At 48.0% G+C, this 26,756-nt stretch overlaps 1 protein-coding gene across 1 annotated transcript; it reads left to right on the top strand.

Moving 5' to 3' along the window:
- The first annotated feature begins 9,083 nt into the window (after window positions 1-9,083).
- CLDN1 (claudin 1) lies at window positions 9,084-26,409 on the top strand. The gene is made up of 4 exons (XM_065410968.1): window positions 9,084-9,306; window positions 21,998-22,162; window positions 22,748-22,832; window positions 26,247-26,409. Exons 1-4 carry the CDS (start codon window positions 9,084-9,086, stop codon window positions 26,407-26,409), a joined length of 636 nt encoding a protein of 211 aa, XP_065267040.1.
- Window positions 26,410-26,756: the final 347 nt, after the last annotated feature.

Below are 26,756 nucleotides of genomic sequence, written 5' to 3'. Positions count from 1 at the left end.
AGGCTCCAGCCCGAGCCCAAATGCCTACACTGCTGTTTTACAGTTCTGCAGCCTGTGAGCCCTGGGCTCTGAGCGTCGGCACCACAGGTTGTTTTATCTCAGTGTAGACAGACCCAAAGTGTTCAATAAATAGAAGGTGTAAGTGAAAAGTGTCTATACAAATAGCTTTGCTGAGCTCCTAATATACTTTCACTCATTGCCAGCCTTGTTCCCTGTTTCAAGTTGAAAGATGCTTTTGCAAACTGCCAGGGCCACAAATTCAATCTGAGGTCTGGAAATCTAAGTGATGGGCACAGAATAAAAACACAAATAAAGCGATATAAAAACAAGTGTCCTTTCCGCCTCTTTTCACCAGGCTAAAGATTGACCCAGGTAATTATAGGCATGCCAACCTGACATCAATTCTGGGGGAAATAATGGAATGGCTGACATGGGATTTAATAAAGAATTAAAGGAAGGTAATATAATTAATGCCAATCAGCATGGGTTTGTGGAAAATGGATCCTGTCAAATTACCTTGATAGCTTTTTTTGATGAGATTACAAGTTTGGTTGATAAAGGTAATAGTGTTGATGTAATAGACTTAGACTTTGACTTTGTACCACATGTCATTTTGATTAAGAAACTAGGATGATATAAAATCAACTTGGCCCACTTTAAAAGTATTAAAAACTGGCTAACTGATAGATCTCAGAATATAACTGTAACGGAAGAAACATCATTGATAAATGTGTTTCTAGTGGGGTCCCGCAGAGATTGATGCTTCACCCTATGCCATTTAATGTTTTTGTCAGTGACCTGGAATAAAACATAAAAATCATCACTGATTTATTTTGCAGCTGACACAAAGCCTAGGGGAGTAGTAAATAATGAGGAGACTAGGTCACTGACTGAGAGTGATCTGGGTCGCTTGGTAAAATGGGCAAAAGCAAACAATATGCATTTTAATAAGGCCAAATATAAATGTATACATCTGTAGCGGGGTGGTCACCCCGCTCCGGCCCTGAAGGGGTTAAAGCAGCCCTGGAGAGGGCTGCAGCTGGAAAAGGTAGACTGATGGGGAAAGCAGCCACAGCTGTGGCCAGCTTAATCAGGGCCCAGCTGGCCCTTATAAGAGGGCTGTGGGCCAGAAGCTGGCACAGACACTCTCTCTCTCTCGCTTTTTGAGAGAGAAGGAGCTGGCTGCCTGGGAGCTGAGAAGGGGACCGGAGTTGGAGCAGTGCTGGGGAAGGGCAGAGGGAGCTGGGGAGCTCCAGCCTAGCAAAACCCCAGGCTGCAGGCCTAGATAAGGGCCTACAAAAGGTACTGGGGCTGCAGGGGGGGGCAGCCCAGAGGTAGGCAAAGGCAACAGATCCTACCCCCTGGCCGACGATGAGTGGTTTACAGACTGCAGTCCGCCCCAGTGAGCGGGGTCTAGACAATGACTGGCAGTAGCCACTGAGGCAAGGCGGGGATAGAGGGTGGGGGTTCCCCTGGGGGGGGAGACCCAGAATGTGGGGCACTGCCAGGGGGCAGCACCGCAAGATAAAGGGGCACCGGGGTCTGAGAGGGACACGGGGGCCAGCAGCAGGTGAGACACCAGCCTGCAGAGGGCGCTTCGGGCTGGAAGAGCTAATTCCTGGGACAACCAGCAGGAGGCGCTGCGCCGGTGAGTCGTCGCCCTGCCACAACATCTAAGAACAAAGAATGCAACCATACTTACAAGAGGGGGGACTTTATCCTGGGAAACAGTGACTCTGAAAGGTCCATCAATGGCTATTAGCCAGGATGGGCAGGGATGGTGTCCCAAGCCTCTGTTTGCCAGAAGCTGCAAAAGGGTGACAGGGGATGGATCACTTGATGATTCCCTGTTCTGTTCATTCCCTCTGGGGCACCTGGCATTGGCCACTGTCAGAGACAGGATACTGGGCTTGATGGACCTTTGGTCTGACCCAGTCTGGCCGTTCCTATGTAAACGACTGGGTGTGGAGGTGGCTAATCAGCTGAACAGGAGCTCGTAGAGTGATGCTGTGGCCAAAGGTGCTAATGCAATCCTTGGCTGTATAGAGAGGGGAATCTATTTTACCTCTGTAATTGGCATTGGGCAACTGCTACTGGAATCCTGTGTCCAATTCTGGTGAGCACAATTAAGACAGATGTTGACACACTGCAGAGGGTTCACAGCAGTAAGGATTAGAAAACACGCTTTACAATGAAAACTGAAGGAGCCAAATCGGTTTAGCTTATCAAAGAGTAGGATAAGGGTGATTTGATCTAGTCTATAAGTACCTACATGCATGGGTGGTGGGTGGACAACCCCCCCTTTGTGGAGGCTAGCCCCCTGGCCCCCACCCCACTCTGCCCCCATGGCTGCAGCCCCAAGCGCGCGCACACACACACACACAGCGGAGGAGCCCCAGGCCAGCCCGAGCTGCCCCAGCTGTGCAGGCTGGCCTGAGCCCGGCCAGCCTGAGCCCCCCCAGTCGTGCCGCACCTCCCCTTCCAAGCCCCAGCAGGAAAAGGACAAGCTCTTCCTGAAGAACCTGAGCTTTTTATATGCGCCATGCAGGTTCCGGGGCACCTGAGGAAGTGGTATGTGCTACTCAGCTTCTTGGGTTCATCAGTCATCTCTCTGGAGTCCAGAGAGATGACTGATGAACCCAGGAAGCTGAACAGCAGATACTGCCTCCTCAGCCGCCCCAGAACCTGCATGGCACATAATAATAAGCAAAAACTTCCTCTAGCAGAAGCCCAGCCCCTGCAAACTGCTAAAACCTAGAACCCAGCATCTGGCGGTGGCGGCTGCACTGGGGCCTATTACACCCGTGGCCTCTGCCTCCATGAGGAACAGAAGTTTGACAATAGACGGCTCTTCAGTCTAGCAGACGAAAGTATCACAAGGTCCAATGGCTGAAAGGTGAAGCTAGACAAATTCAGACTGGAAAGCAGGCACAATGTTATTATCCGTTGGAACAACTTACCAAGCTTTGTGGTGGATTCTCCAGCACTGGCAATTTTTAATCAAGATTGAATGTATTTTTCTAGAAGATCTGCTCTAGTTCAAACAAGAATTAATTCAGGGAAGATCTCTGGCCTGGGTGATACAGGAGGTCAGCTCATATGATCACAGTGGTCGCTTCTGGCCTTATAATCTATGTGTCTATTAATTCCGCACTTAGACCTTTGTTAACACATGCACAGGGCAGAAGAGACTCCCGCCTGCTCTCCCACAAGTCCTAACAGGAGAAATATCTGGTGTTTATCAGTACAGTAAGCAGGTATGACTTAACGACCCACAGAGAGCAGATCTGTTGAGTCAGAAGTTATCTGACTATAATCACTCCTCTGAACATAACCACGCTCGAAGGAACTATGCGACCATATTACACAACTGCTCAGCACAGACTTACTTACAAGAGATTATGACTCATCTGGAGAACCGAGAGTGGTCTCGCATTGTCTCTGAGTAATGTGATACTCTCTACTGTCAGACACTGGGGAGATACATAGATGAAACCCTTTGGGAGTTCTGGCTTTTGGAAAAGTTGCTGAAGGTGTCGGATTGTTTTTAAATACTGTGATTCCCTCTTTATCTAGCTCTCTTTTGGGGAGCAGCCACACGTGTTCTCAGACACACACAGGCCTTTCTCATCGAGGATCTCTTAAATTTGTGTGCTCTTGCCAGGGCCGGCTCTAACTTTTTTGCCGCCCCAGGCAAAAAAGAAGAGCGCCGCCCCACCGTAACACCCCCCCCCCCCAGCGCCGCGCCGGGCCGCCCAAACCCCCCCAGCACCTTGCCGCACTGGGCCGCCCAAACCCCCGAGCGCCAGGCCAGGCGCCCAAACCCGCCCCCCCCCCCGCCCCGAGCGCCGCACCGCGCCGCTCCGGGCTAGCCAAACCCCAGCCCCCCAGTGCCGCCGAAGCCCCCCCCCACAGCGCTGCACTGCACTGCAGCGCGGCTGAAACAAAAAACAAAACAAAAACCTCGAGCGCCTCCTGCCACCCCAACATTGGCCGCCCCTTCTGAGGTGCCGCCCCAAGCAGGGCCAGCTCCAGGCACCAGGCAACCAAGCTGGTGCTTGGGGCGGCACCTGGAGGGGGGTGGCGCGGCGCTCGGGCCGCCGGGGAGAGCGGGGCCACAGCCGGGCTCGCCACCCTCCCCCCGGCGCTCTGGCCGCCCTCCCCACCCCCCGCGCCCTCCCCCCGGCTGCCGGGGGGAGAGCGGAGCCCCCGCCGGGGATCGCCGCCCTCCTCCCAGGGCTCCGGTCACCCTCCCCCCCGGCACCCTCCCGCCGGGGGGAGAGCGGAGCCCTCGCCGGGGCTCGCCGCCCTCCTCCCAGGGCTCCGGCTGCCCTCCCCCCCGGCGCCCTCCCCCCGGCCGCCGCGGGGAGAGCGGAGCCCTCGCCGGGGCTCGCCGCCCTCCTCCCAGGGCTCCGGCTACCCTCCCCCCCGGCGCCCTCCCCCCGGCCGCCGGGGGGAGAGCGGAGCCCCCACCGGGGCTCGCCGCCCTCCCCCTGGGGCTCCGGCTGCCCTCCCCTCCCCCCCCCCCCCCGCGGGGAGCGGGGGGGCGGGGCGGCCGGAGGCTTTTTTGCCTGGGGCGGCAAAAAAGCTAGAGCCGGCCCTGGCCCCAAGCACGTGCTTGGTCGGCTGGTGCCTAGAGCCGGCCCTGGCTCTTGCCCTGGTTTGTTTGTGCATGAATCCCAGGAGATGGGATGACTCCTTAGTCCCTCTGTATTAGATGCCGACTGTTGTAGATGGTGGATCACCCTCCGTGTTCTCATGCCATAGGATCCATCACAAAGTCCAGGGGAATAAGGACTGAAACAGTAGTAAACCAAAGCTCAAACAGATGCACTCTGCATACACAGCAATGGGCGGTTGAAACCTGGAGTAGGGACACATTGATTAAACTGCAGTGCCATGAATCATAGAGTTTAGGGTGGCGAGGGATAAGATCATCCGGTCTGATCTCTTGTGTAGCACAGGTCACCAGTGCCACCCAGCACCCAACGCTAAACCCAACAACCACAATCAGAGCAGAGCATTACAGCCCAGAGGAGACTAGACTATTACGTGCCAGAGGCAGAGCATAGGAGGGACCGAGGTGCACCAGAGCCCGAGGTCCCGCAATGGCAGGGAAGTGATTAAATGAGATACACCCAGATAATCCTGGCAAGTGACCCGCACCCACAGCCTGGGGAGACTTGGTCTCTTGATACAGGCCGCAGTCTTTTCCCAGGGCCCCACACCGGTGATCTGGACATGCCAGCGATGACCCCTTCCGCAGTGTACACTGCTGGCCTACACACCTTGGGATAGGTTCCCTCCTGGTGTGAGCTGGGGCGGGGAGGGCTCCACGCCTGCGTTCCTCAAGGCTTATGAGGAAGTCCAAGCTCTTCCCACGCACCACAGCTCCGCTGCCCCTCCAGAGCCCTGAAGCCCTGTCTTCTCAGGTCAGCATCCAGAGGAACGAAGCCTGTAAAAGATGCTTTGGGAGCTTCCATTCCTCAAACCAAATTCACAGCTGGCGTAACTCCGCTGGAGTCAGTGGAGTGGGGCTGGCTTGTGCCGGTGGTGAATTTGGGGCCGGAGATCAAGGGCGACCCAGTTCAGTGCTTCCAGCCATACAGCTGAAGTCCAAACGCCACTGCAACCCTACAGTGTAGAATCAAAGCAAGTGGTTAAACATCGAGGGTCAAATCCCTCCCACACTTCCTCTGTGTTTGTGCTGTGTGCTGGGGACCGCGGTACCAGGCAGGGAAGGATTTCAGTTCCCCCAGATCCAGGAGCAGCAGCAGTAGCTCCTACCACTCCAGTATCCCCTCTCCAGGGAAGGGAGTGGCCCAGGGATCTGCATAGGATGCATCTACTCATCCCACCCTCCCAAATCTCCTGTAATCTGGAGCACATGGAGCCCCCCTCCTCGTCCCCACCAGAGAACACATATCCATGGTTGCAGATTCACGGGTAGGGTCTCTGGCTCCTTTGCACTCTATTTAAAAAGACACCTATTCATCCCTGGCCCTGTCTTGGTCTGTTTGCTCTTCCTCTTAAGCAACACCCTAAAAGTGTTTTACTTATTTTCATAACAGAAAGGCAGCTGCCCAGCACTGGCAGGTGTTTTCATACCAACCCAGACTTGCTTTATCTTTATGCACTTGTTTTTCTCCCTCTGAATCCCCCCGGTAATTGTGCAATGCTGGCCAGGTAATCACAAGTGTGTTTATTTTTTTGCACGTGAAATCCTGCCAGTCATCAGAACGCAGCAGCCCCGCTGTCAAAGCAACGCTACTGAGCTCACCGCTCACACGGCGCCTTCAGCAGCTCTTATCGCTTGTTTATCTCCGAGCGGCGGATTTACACTCGAGACGTCTGGTCACTACCTCGGTCCGGCTGGGGGTGGATTAAGGCAGCTTCAGCCAGAACATTCGATGCTCTCCCCTGAGTCTGTGAGGAGCAAACATGTTTTTTCATCTTTGCCCCTCACATTCTCCCAGGGAGTCGGGCTCCTTGTGGTTTGATCAGTTCTGATGTTAAGGGTGACCCAACTTTGGGTCCAAGTCAGTCGGTTTCCAAATTAGCACTCAGCAGCAGGAGGCCTGTTGTGGTCAGGTGGATAAACAGAGCTGGGAGTAGGGTGACCAGACAGCAAGCGTGAAAAATCTTGGGTTCTGCCTCTGACTGAAGTCACCGTTTTGCAAGTCGTTTAACCTCTCTGTCTTATGAGGCACTAGGAACAAGTATCCATCGTCTCTTTTGTACAGCCCCTGAGAACCGCTGGGGAGAGGTGCCGCTCCTGACAGCACAAGCTATAGCCCCTTCAGCTCTCCTGCTCCAGTGAAATTTTCCAGGCCACAAACCCCATGCCCCCGGGAGGCCCACAGAATTTCAAGGCAATCTGAACAGCCACTTAGAACCGTCAAGCTTACGAAAGCCGGATCTGCCTACTGCACATTCTTTATTAAATGCGAAGTCCAAAGCTTAGAATCCAAAGGTTTGGGTTCTCGGAAGCACATGCGTGTTGATGGTTGATCGGTGCTGGCTGGGTGGCTGTTTGGCTGATGTATCTTTTATTTTTATTCTCATGCCAGATTGTTTCCAAATATATCTCAGATGCAGCCCCTGTCTCCAGTTCCTCTCTACTTCATTGCATGGCAGTGGGGGGACGGGGAGGGGCTGCACCGGGGTTGAGGGAGCTGCAAGAACAGGGAGTACTGCCCTGCACAGCATGCTCTGTCCTTCCCTACAGCCCTGAGCTTCTGGATGGTCCCTTGGCTGCTGCCCAGGTTGGAGAGGTGGGCTAGGAACACGAGGGTGGTCTTGGGCAGGAAGGGGCTGGGTGGGCTGCAGGGTGATGAGGCAAGCACTACCAGGAAGAGTGGGGACAAGTGAAACTGGCCTGCTCTGACCGCAGCTTTTCTTGTCATTGTCACGCGCCGCTCTACCTGCTCCTAGAGGATGCATCTTCACTAGGAGAAAACGCGTGTTCTTCACCTGAGTGAGCTAACACGTGGTAACTAACATGGGGTAAAATCCCAGTAAAGACGAGGCAGTTTTGGTTTGAACACAAGCTGGCTGGTCCAGGTAAAGACCATGGCAGAGCAATGCCCCGCTTCCAGCCCCCACTGTGCTAGCAGAGAGAGGAAGGGGGCACGGCCAAAACACATGTAGAAGGAACATTTAAGGGACAGCTTTTTTTTAATTAAAAAGGAATACAAGAGGCATTACAGGAACTGCTCATAGGAAGCAAGAAACGTAGGAAGTAGAGTCACCTTCTCCTCCTAAATCCTAATGCAAGCAATAGAGGTACCTACCTGTCTTGCCTTTATAACAAGGCTACTCAGTAAGTTTCCCTGCTCAAAACACTGTGCAAACATAACTCCGAGGGGAGGGATAGCTCAGTGGTTTGAGCATTGGCCTGCTAAGCCCAGCGTTGTGAGTTCAGTCCTTGATGGGGCCACTTAGGGATCTTGGGCAAAATCAGTACTTGGTTCTGCTAGTGAAGGCAGGGGGCTGGACTCAACTCAATGACCCTTCCAGTTCTAGGAGATCGGATATCTCCATATATTATTATAACTACTCCTCAACCTGCAGAATCATTCTCCCCCTTTCTCAGGTGGGGAAACTGAGGCGCAGGCAAAGTGACTGACTCAAAGTTGCTCAGTGAGTTAGTGTCGGGACTAGAACTCAGCCCTTCTTGGCTGCTAAATTCACTCTTCTAGCCCCTGCTGCCTCAGTCTGGAGTTCATTTGTGGGGCCCTCATGAGAGTTACTTTTAGTGCCTATTGCAAACCATAATCAATGCTGAGTTTTTCTGCCTGTAAATCCACCTTGATCTCTAGAACATGGATCACAATGCCTGCCCCAGAGTGGTGTGCCTTCATTGACCAATGCCTACAAAGCGCTTTGAGAGCCTCATATGGAAGGTTTCAGATGGAAGGTGCTCTAACAGCATCCAGTATCACGGTGAGATTACTTAGATGCTTCATTGCTTGGGGTAGCATTAGTCATCCTCTCAGTTGCTGCTGTTGCTGTGTCCTAAGACCGCAGGTGCATAGCAAACAAGGTGGAGCAATAGTATCTATCATCCACACTCTGCACCCATTGGTTCTTGAGCTGTATCAATACGTGCATATTAAACCAGCCGATTTAACAGGGGAGTAAGGTGCTGGAGAAAATCACCTGGTTTTCCACTGAAATAAGTAATAAAAGTCACATGTTCACATGACAGGAAGGGAAACCACGCCTGAATTCTCAATAATTTCAGAGAAATCAGAAGTTTCTCCTGTGAATTGGGAAGTCAGGTGAAACCACTAGGGGGCGCCCCGAAGACTGTACTTTAAATTGAGATCCAGACATGCTCTGCCCTTCATTCAGGTGCTTTCTCAGCCAGCACCACTGATGCCTCTTGCTCCTGGATTATAAAAGAACTGAAAGAAAGGAAAGACTGTTTGTAGGATATTCACATTGCTGTTACTAGTACTAGGTGGGAAGCAGGCAGATCAGTTGCAGGGTTAGGGGTCCTGGGCAGCTCAGTTTAATATCTAGGGACCCTTTGGAGACTTTGAAAGCTATTTGCAAGCAATAGCCTTCTTGGCGCAGAGATGGCCAGTGGAGGTCTGCAGCTGCTGGGATTCGTGCTTGCTTTCATAGGCTGGATTGGCATCATCATCAGCGCAGCCCTGCCCCAGTGGAAAATGTCCTCTTATGCTGGGGACAACATTGTGACAGCTCAAGCGATCTACGAGGGCCTGTGGATGTCGTGCGTCATGCAGAGCACGGGGCAGATGCAGTGCAAGGTGTATGACTCCCTGCTCAAACTGGAGGGTAAGTAGCTCCAGGTTGTGAACTGCGCTGTTCTTATGCCGGTTGGTTCTACGTTTTCACCTTGGTCAGGGGAAGCATTGCCAGGAGACACAAACGCTTCTTGTATTTTGTTTTCATTGCGGTAGATAAGATTGAGCTGGTGCCACTGAAGGGGCAGATAGGTCTTTCCCTACACAATTGTATGTCTCAATGGGTCTGATTCTCTTCTCACACGATAGTAACTACAGAGTTGTTTCAGTCAGATTCACTGTGTTACTCCAGGTAAGGCCTTGTCTACATGGGAAAGGTGTGTTTTTTTCAGTAGAACTAGTTTTTTTCGGCATAAGCTGCCTTCAGTCCATGCATGCACATTCTTTTTTCAATTTACCTGGTGTCTTATCCTGCTTTTACTCATCTATTTTGGAAGACGGGGAAGGGAAGGGAGAATCTGCCACCGTGATTCGCTGCCTTTTCCTATTGGATTTTAATTTTTCATAGTTTGGGTTAGTTGCCAGAAGACCAATCTGTAAAAGAAAGAAATATTTGTTTTCATAAGTATCTAATATGAATCTGTAAAGAGTGCGGGATTGCTGATTCCTTCCTCTTATGAGTAACCCCACTTTTGGTTTGGTTCTGAGGGGCAAAACAGCCCATTTTCTGCAGATTCTACAGGACATCTTGGTTGCTACTGTGACTGCGAGCAGCTCCTTTGGAGTCTAAGCAGTCGCATAGCTCAGGAGAGGGGGCTGGTAGAACTGGGCCTGTGTCCCAGACGTTGACAAAGGAGTCAGAAACTGGAGGTGGAAAAGCAATAATTAATGAATGAGGTCTGTGAGCTCAGTGAGTGAAACATGCCAAGAACAGTGAGATCAGCGCTTTGGGAAACAACTGCTTCAGGGGAAAGTACAGAAAAATCCAGCAAGACAGAATTAGTGATGAGCCAAGGTGGGGGAGGAAGGAATTTGAAGCTCTGGAGGAATCTACCCAAGTTTTTCTGCTGTTTATAGTATTCTTTATACAGGGAGTTTCCTATTTATAGCAAGCTAGGAAAAGGAACTTTAAAAACTCCCTACATCAATTGAATACTATCAGTTCTCTAAGCAGCTAAGATAACGTGCTAGGAGACACACTAAAGGCTGAATCCCTCAGAGCTGTAAATCGAGAGCAGCCCCATTACTCTGGATTTACACCCACGTGGCTGGAAATCAGAATCTGACTCTAAAGTTCTTCTAACCGTGAACAGAACGTTCTGTGTCAGTTACAAATTTCTCGAAGTAAACAGCCTGAGTTGATGTGATGGCAGAGAGGGGTGTGATCCCCTGGGAATGTTCAGATGAAAACAGTTTCTTAATCCTTTCAGATGCAAGTCACATCCTTGTGTCTGTCCTTACCCCTCTGTTGGGGCCTGAGCCAGCAGGGTGCTGGCCCCTCCTGGGAAGCGCTGAGCACCCTCGACTTTCAATGAAGTCTCAGCTACGCTGGAGCTTCGTCAGTTTCACTACCCCGGAGTGCTATAGCTAGATCGCTCTACATTTTAAGTGTAGACCACAGCTCTCTTGATGAAATACAGGCTGATCCAGGGTCCATCTTTTCAGGAAAAACTCCTGCTGACTAAGGGCTTGTCTATGCTACAGGGGCTACAGACCCATAGCTACGGCCCCGAAGCTGTGCCACTGAAACCCCACAGCACACATGCAGCCTACACTAGTGGAAAGGGTTTTTCCATCAGTATAGGAACACTAGCTCCCCGAACAAGGCCAGCTCCGTCAATGGGAACATTCCTCTGGTGACATAGCTGCGTCTACACGGGGAGTTAGTTGGCTGACCTATGTCGGTCGGGGTGTGGTTTTTCACACCCCTGACTGACATAGCTACGTTGCCCTAACTTTTTAAGTGTAGACAAACCTGCAGAGACTGTAGCAATGGAAAGGGTTTTTCTTTCACTGTAGGAGCTCTGCCTTCATGAGTGGCTGTAGCTAGGAGGATAGAAGTATCTTCCATCAGCCCAGCCGCATCTACCCCAGGGCTTAGGTCTGCATAGCTGTGGCCCTCAGGGGTGTGGATTTTTCATACCCCTGAGTGGTTGTAGCTGGGTCGAGCTAAATTTGTAGCATAAACAAGATCTTACACTGAGTTCTACCTCCCTAAGGCCTGAGGGCGCAAGCGAGATTTGTCTGGAAAAGAGGGTGAAATGCCATAGCCCCACCCCTTTGATTAGCTGGAGGTGAGTGGATCTGTTTATATAATCAGCTGACAAATGGCCTTGTGTTGTTTTGCTAAAAGGTGATACTTTCCAACCTTTCCCCCTTTATGCAAAATGCTTCCAGCCTAAACTTCTCACTGGGGAGGGGGAAACTGCAGTAATTTGAGCACTTCTGTCTGTTCCCACAACTCAACATCTGCTACAGAAACTAAAACTTAACCAAGTCATTAGTCAGGTGGGATTCTTATTGTTTGTGCAGAAAACATTCTTTTAGGACCAGATCCTGCTCCCCTTGAAGTCAATAGAAAACCTCCAGTTGCGACCAAGATAAAAAACAACGAGGTGTCCTTGTGGCACCTTAGAGACTAACAAATTTATTCGGGCATAAGCTTTCGTGGGCTAAAACCCACTTCATCGGATGCATGGAGTGAAAGAAAGTAGGGAGCTGTAAATACACAGCACATGTAAAGATGGGAGTTGCCTTACCAAGTGGGGGGTCAGTGCTAACGAGGCCAATTCAATCATGATGGATGTGATTCCCAACAGTTGACAAGGAAGGCTCCCATTGACTTCGGTGGCTTTGGATCCGGCCCTGTCGTACTCCTTACATTCTTTTCCAGCTGTGATTAACCCAGTGAAACACCACAACAACAACGCCGGCTTGTCCTCTCAGTCAGGAGCCCGCATGCAGGTTTCCGCGGAGACTCTATAAAGGGATCATTAGAAGTGTTAGTGCACGTTCATTGGAATCAGTCAGTCACCAGCGCTGCCATTGGACATTCAGGCTTGCAATGATCCACCCTAATTACTGGTATCCACCTTCGGTTGTGCACTCAGCTTTCCCCTGCCCTGAGACCTAACCCCCCCCACCCCACCCCACCCCATACTGTGCATATCAGACAGTCGTTTACTGCTGTGCATTGTGGGTATACGTGCTGTCACTCTGATGAGCAAAGTGGGTGCAGTACTAGTGGGTGTGGGGCAGTGGAAAATCGGGGCACGGCTACACACCAACCTTGGGCCCCTGTCACCCAAATCCGTTTTCAAATCAGTGTTTGTTTTGTGCATAGCTGAGGCCTCCGCCCCTTTCTATTTGGCTCCCTGGGGACAGGGCGGGCTAGTGGGGTTTGGGGATTTTACAGACTCCTGGAAAGATTACATTTCCCTGAAGGAACTAGCCTGGATTTAACCCATCGATTTTGCAGGAGGGTTTAATTTAGAGTACAGGCATCGCCTGACTAACGACTCCTTACAAGCTGAGTAACGACCACAGGATCTGGCCCCAGTTATTTGTAACTAACTGACGATTACTGCTCTGCAAGCAATGGTTCTTCTGTGACAGTGGGGGGCGCTGTGCCGGGGCCCAGGGCTGAGCCCTCAGTGTCGTTCGATCACACGATAAACGTCTAACGGGCGGCCCTACAGGCCATACTGCGGGGAAACTCCTCTTGACCCCCGGAGTCCTTTACATCACTGGGATTTTCTCCTGAATGAGGACAGCGGGATCGAGCCATAAGGTCCTTTTAGCTGCTTGGTGCATGCTGGACTCTTTGTAAGCGCGTTCTTTGCTGGAGAAGGGAGAGCGCACTTTCTACCCTCCCCCACGCACAGGCCAGCCTGTGGCTGAAGAGAAGCTTGGCAATGAACATCTCTGAGCAGCCCCCGAGCTGTTCCAACCCGTAGCCCCCGTGGGTCACCGTGCCCAGTTCCCAGTGAGATGGGAAGTGCTCGTCTGCTGCAAAGATGGCACTATAGAATTCAAGGGCCGAAGCCGCCTCTCGCCTGTGGCAGTTTTAGTCTCAAGTAGCCCCGTTGCCTTCGACGGAGGCACATGGGTCAGAGCTGGGAGAACCAGCCCAGAGCGTCGATGAAGTGGGACACCTGGCACCATCATCTGCCAGTTCTCAGCCCCACCTACGCACTCTCTCGCTCTTCCTCCCGTGTCTTGTCGGAACTGTTCCCATCCAAGCCATTCATCACCCTGCGGGGCGTTGCCGCTGGGACAGGCGCCGCACTTCAGGCAAGTGGAGACTCGGCTGCTCCTTAATGGCCAAAGCCGTGTGGATTCCCCGCCCCAGCCCAGAAAACAAACAAGGGCTCGGATGCTTTCCGGGCCCGGCAGCGTTAGTCCTGTGCAAACTCCTCTCTTCCTGCATCCCCAGCATCCTCGCTGAGGCTGTTCCCTGGTGGTGGGGGGTGGGGGTGGAGGGGGCAAGTTTTCACTGTCAGGTCACAAGTGCTGCACCATGATACTTGACTGGGGGAGCTGCTGGACTGAGCCTAGAACTAGTAGCAGAAGCAGCCGGATTCTAATCCTAGCTCTGCCCCTAGCGTGCTGGATGGAGTTAGACAAGTCCCCCACCTCTCTGTTATCTTTAGCTCTGGAATAAGCAGGTGCAGCTCAACGGGATTTGTGCTTTCCTGTGGTTCGGGCTTAATTTGCCCCGGTGTGTCTCATTTCCCCCGTCTGTAAAATGGGGATAGCGTGGTTGCTGTGGGGACTGGTTAACGTTTGCACATAGCGTTGAGAAGATGAAGAGCCAGACGGAATACCACTGAGACCACCCGTGGAAGGCGCGGCTGCTGCAGAGTGGATTGAAATCTCTGTCACAAGGCATTGGCTTGACAGCAGAACCTGCCCTCGGAGCCATCTCCTACATGGCTGTAGAGGTCATGTGCTCAGTGTTCTTCAGCCTGCAGCGGGGAACAGTTACCAGGTTTTATGGAGGAAATGTCTCTCTTGAATCACCACCAAGCCAGGCGAGTGTTTGGCCTCAGAAAAGGGGCGGCGTGGATGGACTGGTTCAGGAGGGAGGCTTTCTCTGATGCTGTCACTGAGCGATTACAGCAGGGAGTCCTACCTTCTCCCCTGCTTCAGGGCAGGCACAGTATAAAGCAGCGCACGCTGATCATTGTCCTTACCTCTGTCTGTATTGAACGCACCTGGTGGAATTGCCAGCCTTCACCTTTCAGTCGCTAACTAGCCCCCATGATCTCCGCACCCTTTTCTAGAGCACTTTAAATAGCACAACGTCAAATTTAGGAATGGACTTTTCAGGGGTTGGAGGGGCGGCTGGCTCCATGGCTGGGTAAGAGGCTTGCATAGCCTTTTGCTTCTGGCTCACTCGCTCAGTTTTGGCCCAGGTCAGTGTGAGCAGACGTCGCTCACAGGTCGGACATCTCTTCACCAGGCGATCTTTGTGGTTGCTAGCGGACAGGTGTCTGCATCGCATCACTTCTCGGCCTTTTGGCTGAGAGAAAGTGTAGTCACAACAAAACCCACCATCATTAATCATTCCTTTTCAGCCAGAGGAGTCCAAAATGATATGTGCCCTGGATATTTAAGTACCTCATCATTGCTAGAGGTGGTATCCTTCTGACTGGAGTTGTCAGGTTATGAACCCACATCCGGTGGGGGCAGCCAGGGTAAGGCTCCCACTTCTGCCACCAAAAGTTTGTATGACCTGAGACAGAGAATTTCATTGGCCTGAGTTGCCAGTCTGGGTCCTTTATCAAAGACCCTTTTGATTGGAGTTCAGCACCCATCCCTTTTACCTGGGTGAATCATTCTTAGTGTTAGATATTTATTCAGCATAAGATAAAAGCCCTCTTTTTTTTTTAACCTGCTTGCCTCTGAGGATCCTCCCTTTAGACTGATCTTGTCACGAAGAGAGGCTTTTGTCTAATCTTAAAGCTGCGGGGTTGTTTTTCCTAAGCATCCCTTGAAAGGCAATAATAAAAGGAAGGGAGAAAGTTCATTGTCACCAGCTTTGGTACAACAGCACCACAGCCTCGCTGAATGAATCATTCTTGAAGGTTTGGCATTGGTGGGTAGCTCTGGCTTCTGTCGAACTCCAGTGGGAAGTGAACACTCCTGACTGGGCTGTTTGGAATAGCTTGAGCAACACATTTCCCACACTTCATGGGCTGTTTGTGACTCACGGGTAGTTACTGTTCTCATAGGAACAGTGAGCAGCGTAGCACTTGTCAGTTTCACCTGTACTCTGCCATCCCTTGGCTGCATAAGCCTTGTATGGCCTGGTAGCAGGGAAATGTCCAGTCATTGTCAGAAAAACATTCGAGCTAAAAATATGCAGACAGCTGATGAACAACCCATCAAGGATTGGATTTGCTCGTGTGGAGAACCAGCACAATATAAATGTGTGTGCGCACAGACAGCACCTCTAAAGGAAATATGCTTTAAAAGTGCAGGGTTTACAAAAATAGCGCCAGTAACTTTCCTAACATAGCTTTTATTTAACATGCGGCATAAACAAAATCCAGGCTGAAATGTGACGGTATAAAAGAAATCCCACACTTACTCTAGCAAAAGCTTTCTGCCATCACATAACTTCATATGATTATTTCTATGCCAGCCACTGATAGCCATGGAAAAATCTTATCTAGAACTTCGATGAAATTGTGCACCATGTAGTTCATATGTCCAAATCTACGACCATAGACCAAATCAAATTTCCTGAAGCAGAGCGTTAGCATATTTTGTAAAGGATGTTGCTTTTCACATGTTAAATTCAGCGAGAGCTCCTCTAACATTTGCACAAAGTTACAATATTTTTAAGGTAACCCTTTCCAGCAGTAGTCTTAAGACCCAGTCCTACACTTACTTACTATCACCCATCACTAGGAAATGTTCACAGAGCTGCTTCGTTATTACTAAACGGCAACAAGAGCCCTTCGCTTCTGAGTAAACAATGGATAATAGGGACCAAATCCTGGTGCCATCTGATGGCTGTGGTTGGTGTCAGTCCAGTTCTTGGTGGACAGCTGGGTAAGGTCAATGTTTTCAAACAAGGCTGCCGGTGGTTCGGCTCCTAAACCCTTAGTTGAGCTCTTAAATAAAAGTGGCCTGTTTTTCACAGGTTCTGAGCAGTTTAGGGTGACCAGATGTCCCGATTTTATAGAGACAGTCCCAATATTTGGGGCTTTTTTTTATATGGGGTCCTATTACCCCCCATCCCCTGTCCCGATTTTTCACACTTGCTATCTGGTTATCCTAGAGCAGCTGCACCTCCATTGACTTCAGTGGAACTGTTGGCGTGAGCAAGGGATGGAGAAACAATCCCTTATTTCTCTAGTAAACAGAACATTTGTCCTAAAAGACCAGTCATCATGGACTGTCACTGGCCTCTGTTCTCTAACCTCTCAAGTGTGTGCAGATTTAGATAATCCTGTATTGAGCCATCACCTTGGTTACACGGTAGCGACACACCCGCGTGGTAATTAACCACTGTCAATGTACTATGCAAAAGGGAGGAAGGCACAGTCACAGAGAGTGACAGGTAGAGACACAGAACCAGAAGCGTTGTGTTAAGGAGGGGGTTGAATGGCGAGTAGGTGCCATCACAATCAGACCACGTCTCTTTCAGCTGTTACTGCTGCCCCGGTTATTCCTTCCAACTGAGCACCTGTGTTTGAATTCTATCCCCCCACACAGGTGATTGTACTTTTCTTTTTTCAACTGAAATCTCATTTTGTTGTTTTCTGCCCATGCTTCTAACCTCGCCAAGTCCCTCGGTGTTGTTTTTCCATCATCATTGGCAGTAGCAACTCCTTCTAGTTTAGTATCCTCTGGAAGCTTCATTGGTAATACTACTGCCCCTTCCAGCTCGGGAAGATGTTAAATAAGGCTAGATCTAACACTGATCCACCTGGTACCCAGCCAGTTAACTCCCCCCAACATCAGCTATTGTTGTATATTGTTGCCCTTTGCAATATCCCAGGCAATTTTGCATTTTTTTTTTCAAGGTTTGGGGAGATTCAACTTAAGTACAAATAAGTGCAATCTATATGAATAGGCTGTGCTACCAAACGGGCCCATGTGAGTAGATACTTTGCGGATGCAGAGATGCTAGATAATTGCAAAGGTTCGCCACAAGGAAGATGGTCCATGTGGACTCAATTTTGAACCTCAGCTAAGATTAGCAGATTTTGCAGAGAAGGAGATGGGGAACAAATGGTTTAACCATTTCAAGTCAGTGGAGCAAAATGAAATAAACGGAGGATGTACCTGAGAAATTCTCCATGGAAAGAACTGGAGACAATGGCTTGAAGGTCCTTCTTTGTGGTTAAGATTCTGCCCGTTGGGGCGGGGACATTGAAATAGAGGGGAAACCCTTTCCTGGGCACATGGTTGAACTCCATGAAATAACCTCAGGACACTTTGGCAGGAGGGATCTGAGGGGAGGAGAACAGACCCTGACAGTATGGATATTCACAAGCAAACACAAACAAATGAACAAAAAACCTCAACCCACCTCCATGCTCGCTTGCTCTCTCTCTCACATACACGCCCTTCATTAAAACAGAGCTAAAATTGTAATGCTGTTCAGAACAAAATAACAATAAAGCTAAGAAATAGCAAGTTTTTAGTTCAAAAATCCTAAATGCTGAAAAGTCAAACACATTAAAGGTTCCAATGTGAACCTTAACTCTGACCCTTACCAGCAGCTTTTCCTATGGATCTCTGGCAGATTCCTGGGCAAGTGTCAAATAGAAAACTCTTTGGGAATATGAACGAGTCCGTTCAGCCAAACAATCCTGAACCTAGTCCCAGCCACTCCCTCCTTTACTAGGTGCCTCTCTCCTCTTTTTCTGCCAAGCGATGGGGGCTGTGTGGTCTCGAGGAATGAACTAGGCATCAGGCGCCCCTGACAGCTAACCCCATGTTCTGTTACTGATTTCTTGTGTGGCTTTGGAAAATCTTGTGATTTCTCTGTTTCCCCATCTATGAAATTTGGATGGTGATCCTTGTTTACCAATTCTGCAGGGATCTCCTGAGGGTAATCAGCTAAGGTTTGCAGAAGTAAACGCTATGTCTGTGGTTAGTACTAAAATGACCTTCAGTGTCTTCTAAAATCATTTTAATTCCTCTCTGTCAAATACCTTATATACTTATTTCCTATATTTATTACCCCTTGTGTCAAGTAACTGAGCTTTTACTCCTATTGCCCAATATTTAGATTACGTCCCACAGTTCTGAACCTCTTGCAAAACTCTTTCATCGCTTTCAAAACCTCTCTCCCTTTAGGGTCATCTCTTTCACAATCAGAATGAGCCTAAATTATGCACAATAGACTTGACATATGGTATGTGACATATGGTCCCAGTACATCTGACAAACAACCTTTCCTCACGTACAGAGAAAATCACAGTTTATACGCTCAGCTATTGGCCATTGCAAAGCTGGTGACGTTGCAAAATTTAGCATGAAACACATGGGGGTCTTGGATACTATTGCAGAATGAGTGTCCTACTGCAAGCTGATTTTTATGTCCGTCTTTTCTAAGCCACATTCCATGGACAAATATTAGTTTAAAAAATGATTCAACATAACTTGACAAATACAAAAAAGTGACCAAGAGAAACAGTGTTACAAAATATTCTTTTGGTTTGAAATCACCCAGGCTTGATCACTGAGCCTGATGATGAATTTTTCTGCTTGTTTAATAGCATAATTATAGACATTTAAAGCCTGATTCTGATTTCACGTACACCCGTGACATTCCATTGATGTCATTGGAGCCACCCTGGCTTGACACTGCTGTAAGTGAGAGCAGACTCGCATCCTTAGCTTGCAAGCCATGACCAATGGTGACACAAAGGAAACTCAGTGAAAAACACCCGTGTTGCTTTGATGGGCATTTTCCCTTTTAAGGAAAGTCAGGGAAACACAAACCAGCTAAGCCCCACCACTCTGAAAGTGAAAATCCCCTAAGAGGCCGGAGATTTTTTTTCTTGGGCAGGGTGTGTCGGTTCCCACTGACCTGGATCTGTTTGTTTTTTCACTGCACGGCACAACCTACTCCTACACCATTAAGAAGTTGAACTTAGAGACTGGTCCTGACTTGCCTTAAAAAATTGGTGCCTTTCTGTCCTCATGCAACAATAGTGAGCCCTTGTTGCTGATGGGCTATTCAGGGCCAACTCTCCCTGGCTTTTAAGGAAGGAATCTTCCAAAGACTCTATAAAAAGACAAAGGGAAGACCCAGGATGTCTGGGAAAGGGATCGGTGTAATGATGATTAAGGAGCAGCTGGAATCCAAAAATAAACAGTGTCAAAATAGCACCTCCTTCCTCAATAGATCTGCCCCTGGTGTGTCTTTAACTGCTCCAGGTGCAGACTAAGGGCTTTCTGAGGGGAAACTCCATCAGCCAGATTTGGACACGTGCCCTGTAGGGGCTATGATGGGCTAGGAAAGAATCCTCCTGCTGCAGGAACAGCATGAAGCTATAGAGGATTTGGATATTACAGTGAAGAGCATGGTTTAAGGATCTACATAGATTAGATGTGGGTTCGCTGCCAGTCTGGCCAATGCCATAGTTGGAGCCAGGGACCTCCAGAGCTAAGAGCATGCATCCCTACAGCTAAGATGAAGAGCCAGGCTCTACAGCTGGGTGTGTAGCCGACTCATAACCTCTGTAGATCTGGCACAGGGGGGAGCATGTCACATACTGACCAGTGGGTTATATAAATGGCTCTATTCTGGTCTCCTCTCACAAGTGTCAGCATAGCAGGTGGCTTTTATTCAGCTTCTAAGCATTAGATCTCATTATGCCTTGAGCCATCCACTCTCCGAAATCACTTTTCCATGTAAGTACTTGTAGACCATGATCAAGTCACCTCTTATCCTTCTCTTGGATAAACCAAATAGATTGAGCTTCATACATCTCACAGTCAGGCAGGTTTTCCAGATCTCAAACCATTCGTCTAGCTCTTTTCTGGACACTTTTCAATTTTTCAGCATCCTTTTCTGAGTGTAGACACCAGAACTGGACACAGTATTTCATTAATGGTCCCACAAATGCTGAATACAGAAGTAATATCTCCTCACTGCTCCTCCTTGATATTCCCCTGCTTATGCATCAAAGCATCTTATTTGGCCTCTTAGCTACAGAATCACACCGGGAGCCCATGTTCATTTGGTTACCTACCCTTACATTCTACTCTGTGTCATGGTAGCATTCCCCATCTTGTGTGACCTATATTCTTTGTTCTTATACCTTGCACTTGGCTGTATTAAAATGTATATTGTTCAGATGAGCCCACATTACCACATGATACAGATAGGTCGGTACAACTGACCTGTCCCTATCATTATTTACCATTCCACCAATTTTTATGTCATCTTTATATTTAACAGAAATGACTTTATATTTTTATAGTCATTTTTCTTACTACAGCTACTCTGATCCCATAGTTGTGAGTGGAGATGAAAACCTAGATGATTAGATTAGATAGACCCACACTTTAGAGGCTGGAATGTACAACGCCTGGTGCCTTTGCATTTTGATTCCTGTAATATTTGCATTATTACACAAATACAGGACAACAATGCAGCAGAGCAACTGTTGCCTACCCAGAAAGTATAAAAGATGTTTCAACAATAGTATTTTCTTGATTTCTGGAGAGAAGAGACATTGTGTTATAAGTAGAGCTGGTTGGAAAACAGAGTTTCCATCCTGTGAAAAATTGTGAGATCTTAATTCTTTTCATTCTGAACTGGCATGAAAAGCAAAAATTTCAATTTTTTTCATAAAGTAAAATTCGGGGGGGAGAGAAATTGTTTGGGATTTTTTCATTTAGAAAAATTCAGTGTTGACCCTTTTTAAAAATATAAAATAAAGTAAATTCCTAAGTGAAATATCAAAACCTTTCATTCCAAAAATGTCAAATGCAACATTTTCCATTTTTTTCCTAACAAAATGTTGAAATCAACAGTGTCGTGAAAAAAATTGGTTTTGCCGAAATAGCATTTTCCAATGAAAAACTGTTTTGATAAAACTGATTTTTTTCACAAAATTTTCAGATCAGCTCTAATTCAAAGGGCATTTGACATCATTGGAGCCTAAGAAAAGCTACAGTCAGTCCTGGATTAACACGCACAAGGGAACTTCTAGCGTGCGCCAACAGCATCTACATGGGCCAGTTAATGCGCAGCACATTGGTCCCCATTAGAATTCATAGCCCCGGCCCTCTGTGTGCGTGGCCGCACCATATAGACAAGCTCTGAGACACCTAAATTAGAGGTCGATTTTCGAAAGTGCTGAACACTAAAGAGTTCCCACTGATTGCAGTGGATCTATTCCCATGCTTAAAGTTAAGTATGTGTTCAAAGGTTTTGCCAGATTGGAGCCTAAAACCGAACTTCTTTCCTTTGATAACTAGCAAATTTATTCTTTTTTAATTGGAATTAAAATGGTTAGGGAACAAAAGTTGTTGAAGACCAAATCTGCAAGGAACTGAGCTCTCTGAACTGTCACTGTGTGTCCACTACTTTATATGATCGAGTTGATGCATGACAGTTCTTCATAAGTACATGACATAAGGCCAGAAAGGCCAGAAAGTTGTGCTTAACAGAGGCCATAGAACTTCACCCTTTATATTAAGTCCAATAACTTGTGTTTCAACTTGTGCCTTGGGTTCTTTTCAACACACTGATAACCTCATGGTAACTCTAACCCAACACAACGCTTTGTTTGTCCTTGTAGGCAGTCTGCAGGCTACCCGGGCACTGATGGTGGCTGGCATACTGCTGGGACTCATTGCCATATTTGTTGCTGTGACTGGCATGAAATGCATGAAATGCATGGAGGATGATGAGGTGAAGAAGATGAGGATGGCTGTCTTTGGGGGCGTGATCTTCCTTATTGCAGGTTGGTAACATTTCAAAGTCTAAACGCGCCTCTAGGTGCCCATTTCTGGATAGGATTTATTTTGCAATCGGGTATTTTGGGCGAGAGGAGAGTATAAAATGCATTTACCTGATAGTTGTGCTGGAACATCTGGAAATAATTGTTGCCTTCACTTATTAATCCTTTGGAAACTGCAGACACACATTGCATGTCATAGGGCCAGTCATTCATTTGGTTGGTCTTTTCCAAAATTTCCGTTGTTCAAAGGATTACACTAACTAGCTGGGCTGGCCCCGTTCTCTAGTGTCCTGGCATGCTGTGTCATGGGATGGAAAGTCCCAAGAGTGCTGAGATGCCAGGTTTTTGCCACCAAAGGGACCAGATTGCAGCTGTCCAAGGGTGCTGAATTAACCAGAGTGGGTCCATGGCACTGGCCCGTCACCCAGATCTCCCTCCGTGCTGGCCTGTGGCTTCGAGTTGTGGGTGCTCAGCATCTCTCAGGATTGCAGTTCCTCAATGTACTAATCTTTGCTGTGACCATGTTGCCTCTTTGGAGGTTTCCCTATTGACTAACCAGCCATTTAATTGTCTGAATTTCACTGGCAGGTTTTGCTGTCTTGGTGGCCACATCCTGGTACGGACACCGAGTGGCTCGGGACTTCTACAACCCTTTCACCCCCGTCAACACCAGGTAACGGCCAGTCTTGCATAATGACACTGTACCATCAGGCAAACGAGCGTTGCAGTGCAGGGCCTGACCCATCTCAGTCAATGGGAATTTTGCCATTGATTTCAGCGGGAGCAAGAGTGGGCTATCATGATTATTGGTGCCCTGACAGGGTTTGCTTGAAGGAGTTTCCTAGCCCTTGTGGCACTTGGGTGATTGTCCTATGACTCGTGTTAGACGGGTTAAATCTGACTAATGCCACCGGAGCCGCGTGGCTGGATCCTGACGCCCACGGAGAGCCTGTTGCAAGAGCTGCATGTTGGCATCAGCCGTAATTTCTGTGACTCTCATAAAAGGTCATGGGGCCCAGCTGCTCACTGCCTTGCACTGAGAGACCTGTGCAAAGTGAGGGTGAAATGCTACCCAACTGGGATGGTAGCGCTGTTCCCTTGCTCTGCACGGCTATCCATGCCAACACACGGGTCAATGGCGAACCAAGCTCTTGGTCTTTCTCACTCCAACCAGCCTTCTCCTGAGTAAGCCTCCTCCATGAATGTTTATGTATTTGGCTCCGTCCAGGCTCAGTGTGGTGATGTGCAGCTTTTTAAGTTGTTTGAAACCCTGGTTTCTCATCTCTTGCTGTACCACAAACCCCTTTTGCATGCCAGGACCCTCCTCTCACCTAGCTGGGATCTAGCCACAATCCATTTAGCAGCCTGGGAAGGCCAGGCATGAGCCCAGTATATGAACAAATAGTGAAATAGGATTACATAATTTTAAGCAATTTTTTATTTTTTTTTGTAAAATAAGGAGTATTGATTTCACTTTTCTCACACTTTTTAATTTAAATTTGTTCATTTTAAATTTAAATCAACTTTTAACGGCGATGAAAATGGTGTGTCCCTTGATATTACGCTAAAATTATGGGGTTTTACAATTTTTGCCATGAAAGAAATATATTCAGTGTGGCTTTTACACGGGGCGCTTCGGCTGTAGATCTCCGAGTGCTTTATGAAGTAGAGCCAGTATCATTACCCCATTTTACATATGGGGAAACTGAGGCAAAGAACAGTGACATGCCCAGGGTTGCACAGGAGGTGAGGGGCAGAGCCAGCAGTAGCATCTCGGCTTCTAGCACAGAAGGCTATAAACGTCAGAACAATGAATCTCGAGAACGACTCTTTCAGTATTCCAACAATGCCACCCAGAAGCTTTTCGCCTTTGATGTGCATTTCTGTGATGCTTATAACCTCGCAGCTGCCAATTATTTCTAACGCGCGTCCATAGGTTCTGCAAATTGATGTTTTAAGCTACTTTGCTGTACACCGTATTTTCTGGGCAGCGAGGAGGTGATCTGGTTTTTTCTAATGTGTTTTCCTGTGCCAAACAAATGTCCAAAACTGAGCAATGAACCGGAAGAGGCAAGCCTGGTGATCTGTAGTTAACAGTGAAACGTAACTCATTCACAGAGTCTTTTGTGATAAATTGCACTTTGAAATCATACAACGGGGTCAATTTTATGTCTATATTTTCACCACAAAACCCCGTCTCCACGCCAGCAATTTTACTTTTTTAACTCTATTTTGAGCTGGTTAGCATTTGAAAAAAGAGAGTCAGATAAAGATTTTGCCATTGTGCCAAATACACCACTGGAGTAAAATAGTGCCCTGTTAGTGGGATTGCAAGGGTAAAAGCGAAAGAAGACTTTAAGTCAGTGTCATTACACGGTCTTCTTTACTTTTATCTTTTGGTTAAGACTTGCAGAATTGGACTGTATGCCATTCCTGTGAGTTAACTGTGACAAGTTATTATTATTATTTGTATGATTGTAGTATGTGGACGCCCTAGTCATGGGCCAGGACTCTACTGTGCTAGGTGCAGTACAAACACAATGAATGCTTGTAATTCAGAGGAAGTAGTGCCTAGTGGTTAGAGCACAGGTCAGTGAAATAAGCGTCTGGCATTCTATTCCTAGCTCCATCACTGTGTTTGCTGTGTGACCTGGAGAAAGGCTTTGATCCTCTCTCTGTGCCCCAGTTTGTCCATCTGTAAAATAGGAGAAATAACCCAATGTAGATGTGAAGCTTAAAAAATGAATGTTTGGGAAACACTTTGAGATCCTCAGATGAAAGGCACTAACGAAGAGCAATATACTTATTACTCCACACATGGGACCAACGATAAGCCATTCTATAAACATATTGCTTTTATATTGTGGGGGGGCGTGGTCACTAACCCCTCCCATACCGATGGCATCTTTGTTTCCAGAGGAGTCGGTAAGAGCTGGTTGGAAAATTTTCAACAACAAAAAAATCCATGAAGAAGAGAAACAAAATGTGTCATGATTCCCCTCCCCGCCCCCCGCCGCCACCATTTTCCATCCAGCTTTAGAATTAATGTAACTCAAAGGGGAGAAATCAGAGAGAGGCTAAATAAACAACACACCCTGGGCCCTAACAAAGTAAATCAAATATTGCGCATAGATAAATTACGGGATGATTTGGGGTGATATAAAGATTTATTATCACCTGTTTGGAAGACCTTCATAACTCATCTCTTGCTAAAGAAATTGCTACATTATAATGGTCCAAGCATGAGAGTATTTCCATTATAAGCAGAACTGTTTTGAGCCATTACTATGAAACACTCTTGTACTTTGTCCGTAAGATATGGTTATGGCTCCTTACTTATGGCTCCTAGGTTTGGTTGTTGACTTGCACCTGCTATGATCTTTCATTTATTTGATTCTACTTAAACTCCATCTTAGCACATGCCATTATATAACCCCTACCTGCTCTATAGTACTTTAAATAGAACACAGACTCATGAATATTTCTACCTGAATTGCCATTGGGTAGCAAAAGGGCATCCCTAGAATATCGAGGGTGGATGACAGTTTGAGCCCTGATGTATGAAATCGCTGCAGTATGACTTTCACAGACGTTCTAGTCATGGGGGGAAATCCATAAACCCAGTAGGGACCTAGGGACTCAAAATTAGTTCACAGAGCTGCCAACTCTCATGGTTTCAAGTCTCCTGATAGTTGGCGTTTTTCTTAAAGCCCAAGCTCCTGGAGGCATGTGATTAGGTGAGAATCTTCACTTTCACTTTCTTTATAAAAAGAGTAAGTTTCTAGCCCTTGTGGGAGCAAAGAAAGGCTTGAACCTGTGACCCAGGTGTAACCTACAGGCTCAGAAACCAGAAGGCAAGGAAAAGGAGCTCAACATGTTTTCTATTTCTAAATTGCATGATTTTTTTAAGCCAATCTCGTGATTTTGGGGGGGCTGACTCCATATTTTTAGGACTGGCAATGTTGCTCTACTGAACAAGGATTGTGCTGCGTGTTGGTTGGCTCTCTGGCCAGAGTTTGTTGGGGGTCTTTTTGCCTCTGATCCTAGGATTTTTTGATATTTATTACTATTTATTATTTCTCCCCAGATTTGAATTTGGACAGGCCCTCTTCATTGGCTGGGCAGCTGCTTCTCTCACCATTTTGGGAGGCGCCTTCCTCTGCTGCTCCTGTCCACGAAGAGAAACTTCCTACCCAGCCACCCGTGCCTACCCAAAGAGTGCCCCCTCAGCAGGAAAGGATTATGTATAATCGAGACGGAGGAGGAGCCAGCTGTGTCGGAGACGAAGCTCATTAAAGAGAGGATGCGGAGACCAGATCTGAGCGGAGTTCGGACCTTCCGCATACTGCCTTCCTTTTATTACAGCCAACGTGTCTATTTTTATAATCCTCTTCATTACTGGACATGAATCCTCCTTTCTCTCCCATCCCAAAGAGGAACACTAGCCTTCTTCATAGATATTCTCATTGGAAAGGTGCAGCCTTCAAGCTTGTGTTAATCTTGATCCTGCAGCTCATTGGGAAAAAAAGGGAAAGCGATACTTTTTTCAGACAAATATTTGTGCTTTATATAAAAAAAAACAATTATATGGTAACAA

The sequence above is a fragment of the Emys orbicularis genome, chromosome 9 (assembly GCF_028017835.1).
Source record: "Emys orbicularis isolate rEmyOrb1 chromosome 9, rEmyOrb1.hap1, whole genome shotgun sequence".
Classification (NCBI taxonomy): domain Eukaryota; kingdom Metazoa; phylum Chordata; order Testudines; family Emydidae; genus Emys; species Emys orbicularis.
This window is presented reverse-complemented; position numbering and strand designations above follow the sequence as displayed.

What these genes read in the sequence shown, in the direction of transcription:
- CLDN1 (XM_065410968.1), top strand. Translation starts at nt 9,084, where the DNA reads ATGGCCAGTGGAGGTCTGCAGCTGCTGGGATTCGTGCTTGCTTTCATA. An exon ending in CGTGATCTTCCTTATTGCAG is followed by an intron (nt 22,163 to 22,747) that starts GTTGGTAACATT and finishes TTTCACTGGCAG; the next exon opens with GTTTTGCTGTCTTGGTGGCC. An exon ending in TTCACCCCCGTCAACACCAG is followed by an intron (nt 22,833 to 26,246) that starts GTAACGGCCAGT and finishes ATTTCTCCCCAG; the next exon opens with ATTTGAATTTGGACAGGCCC.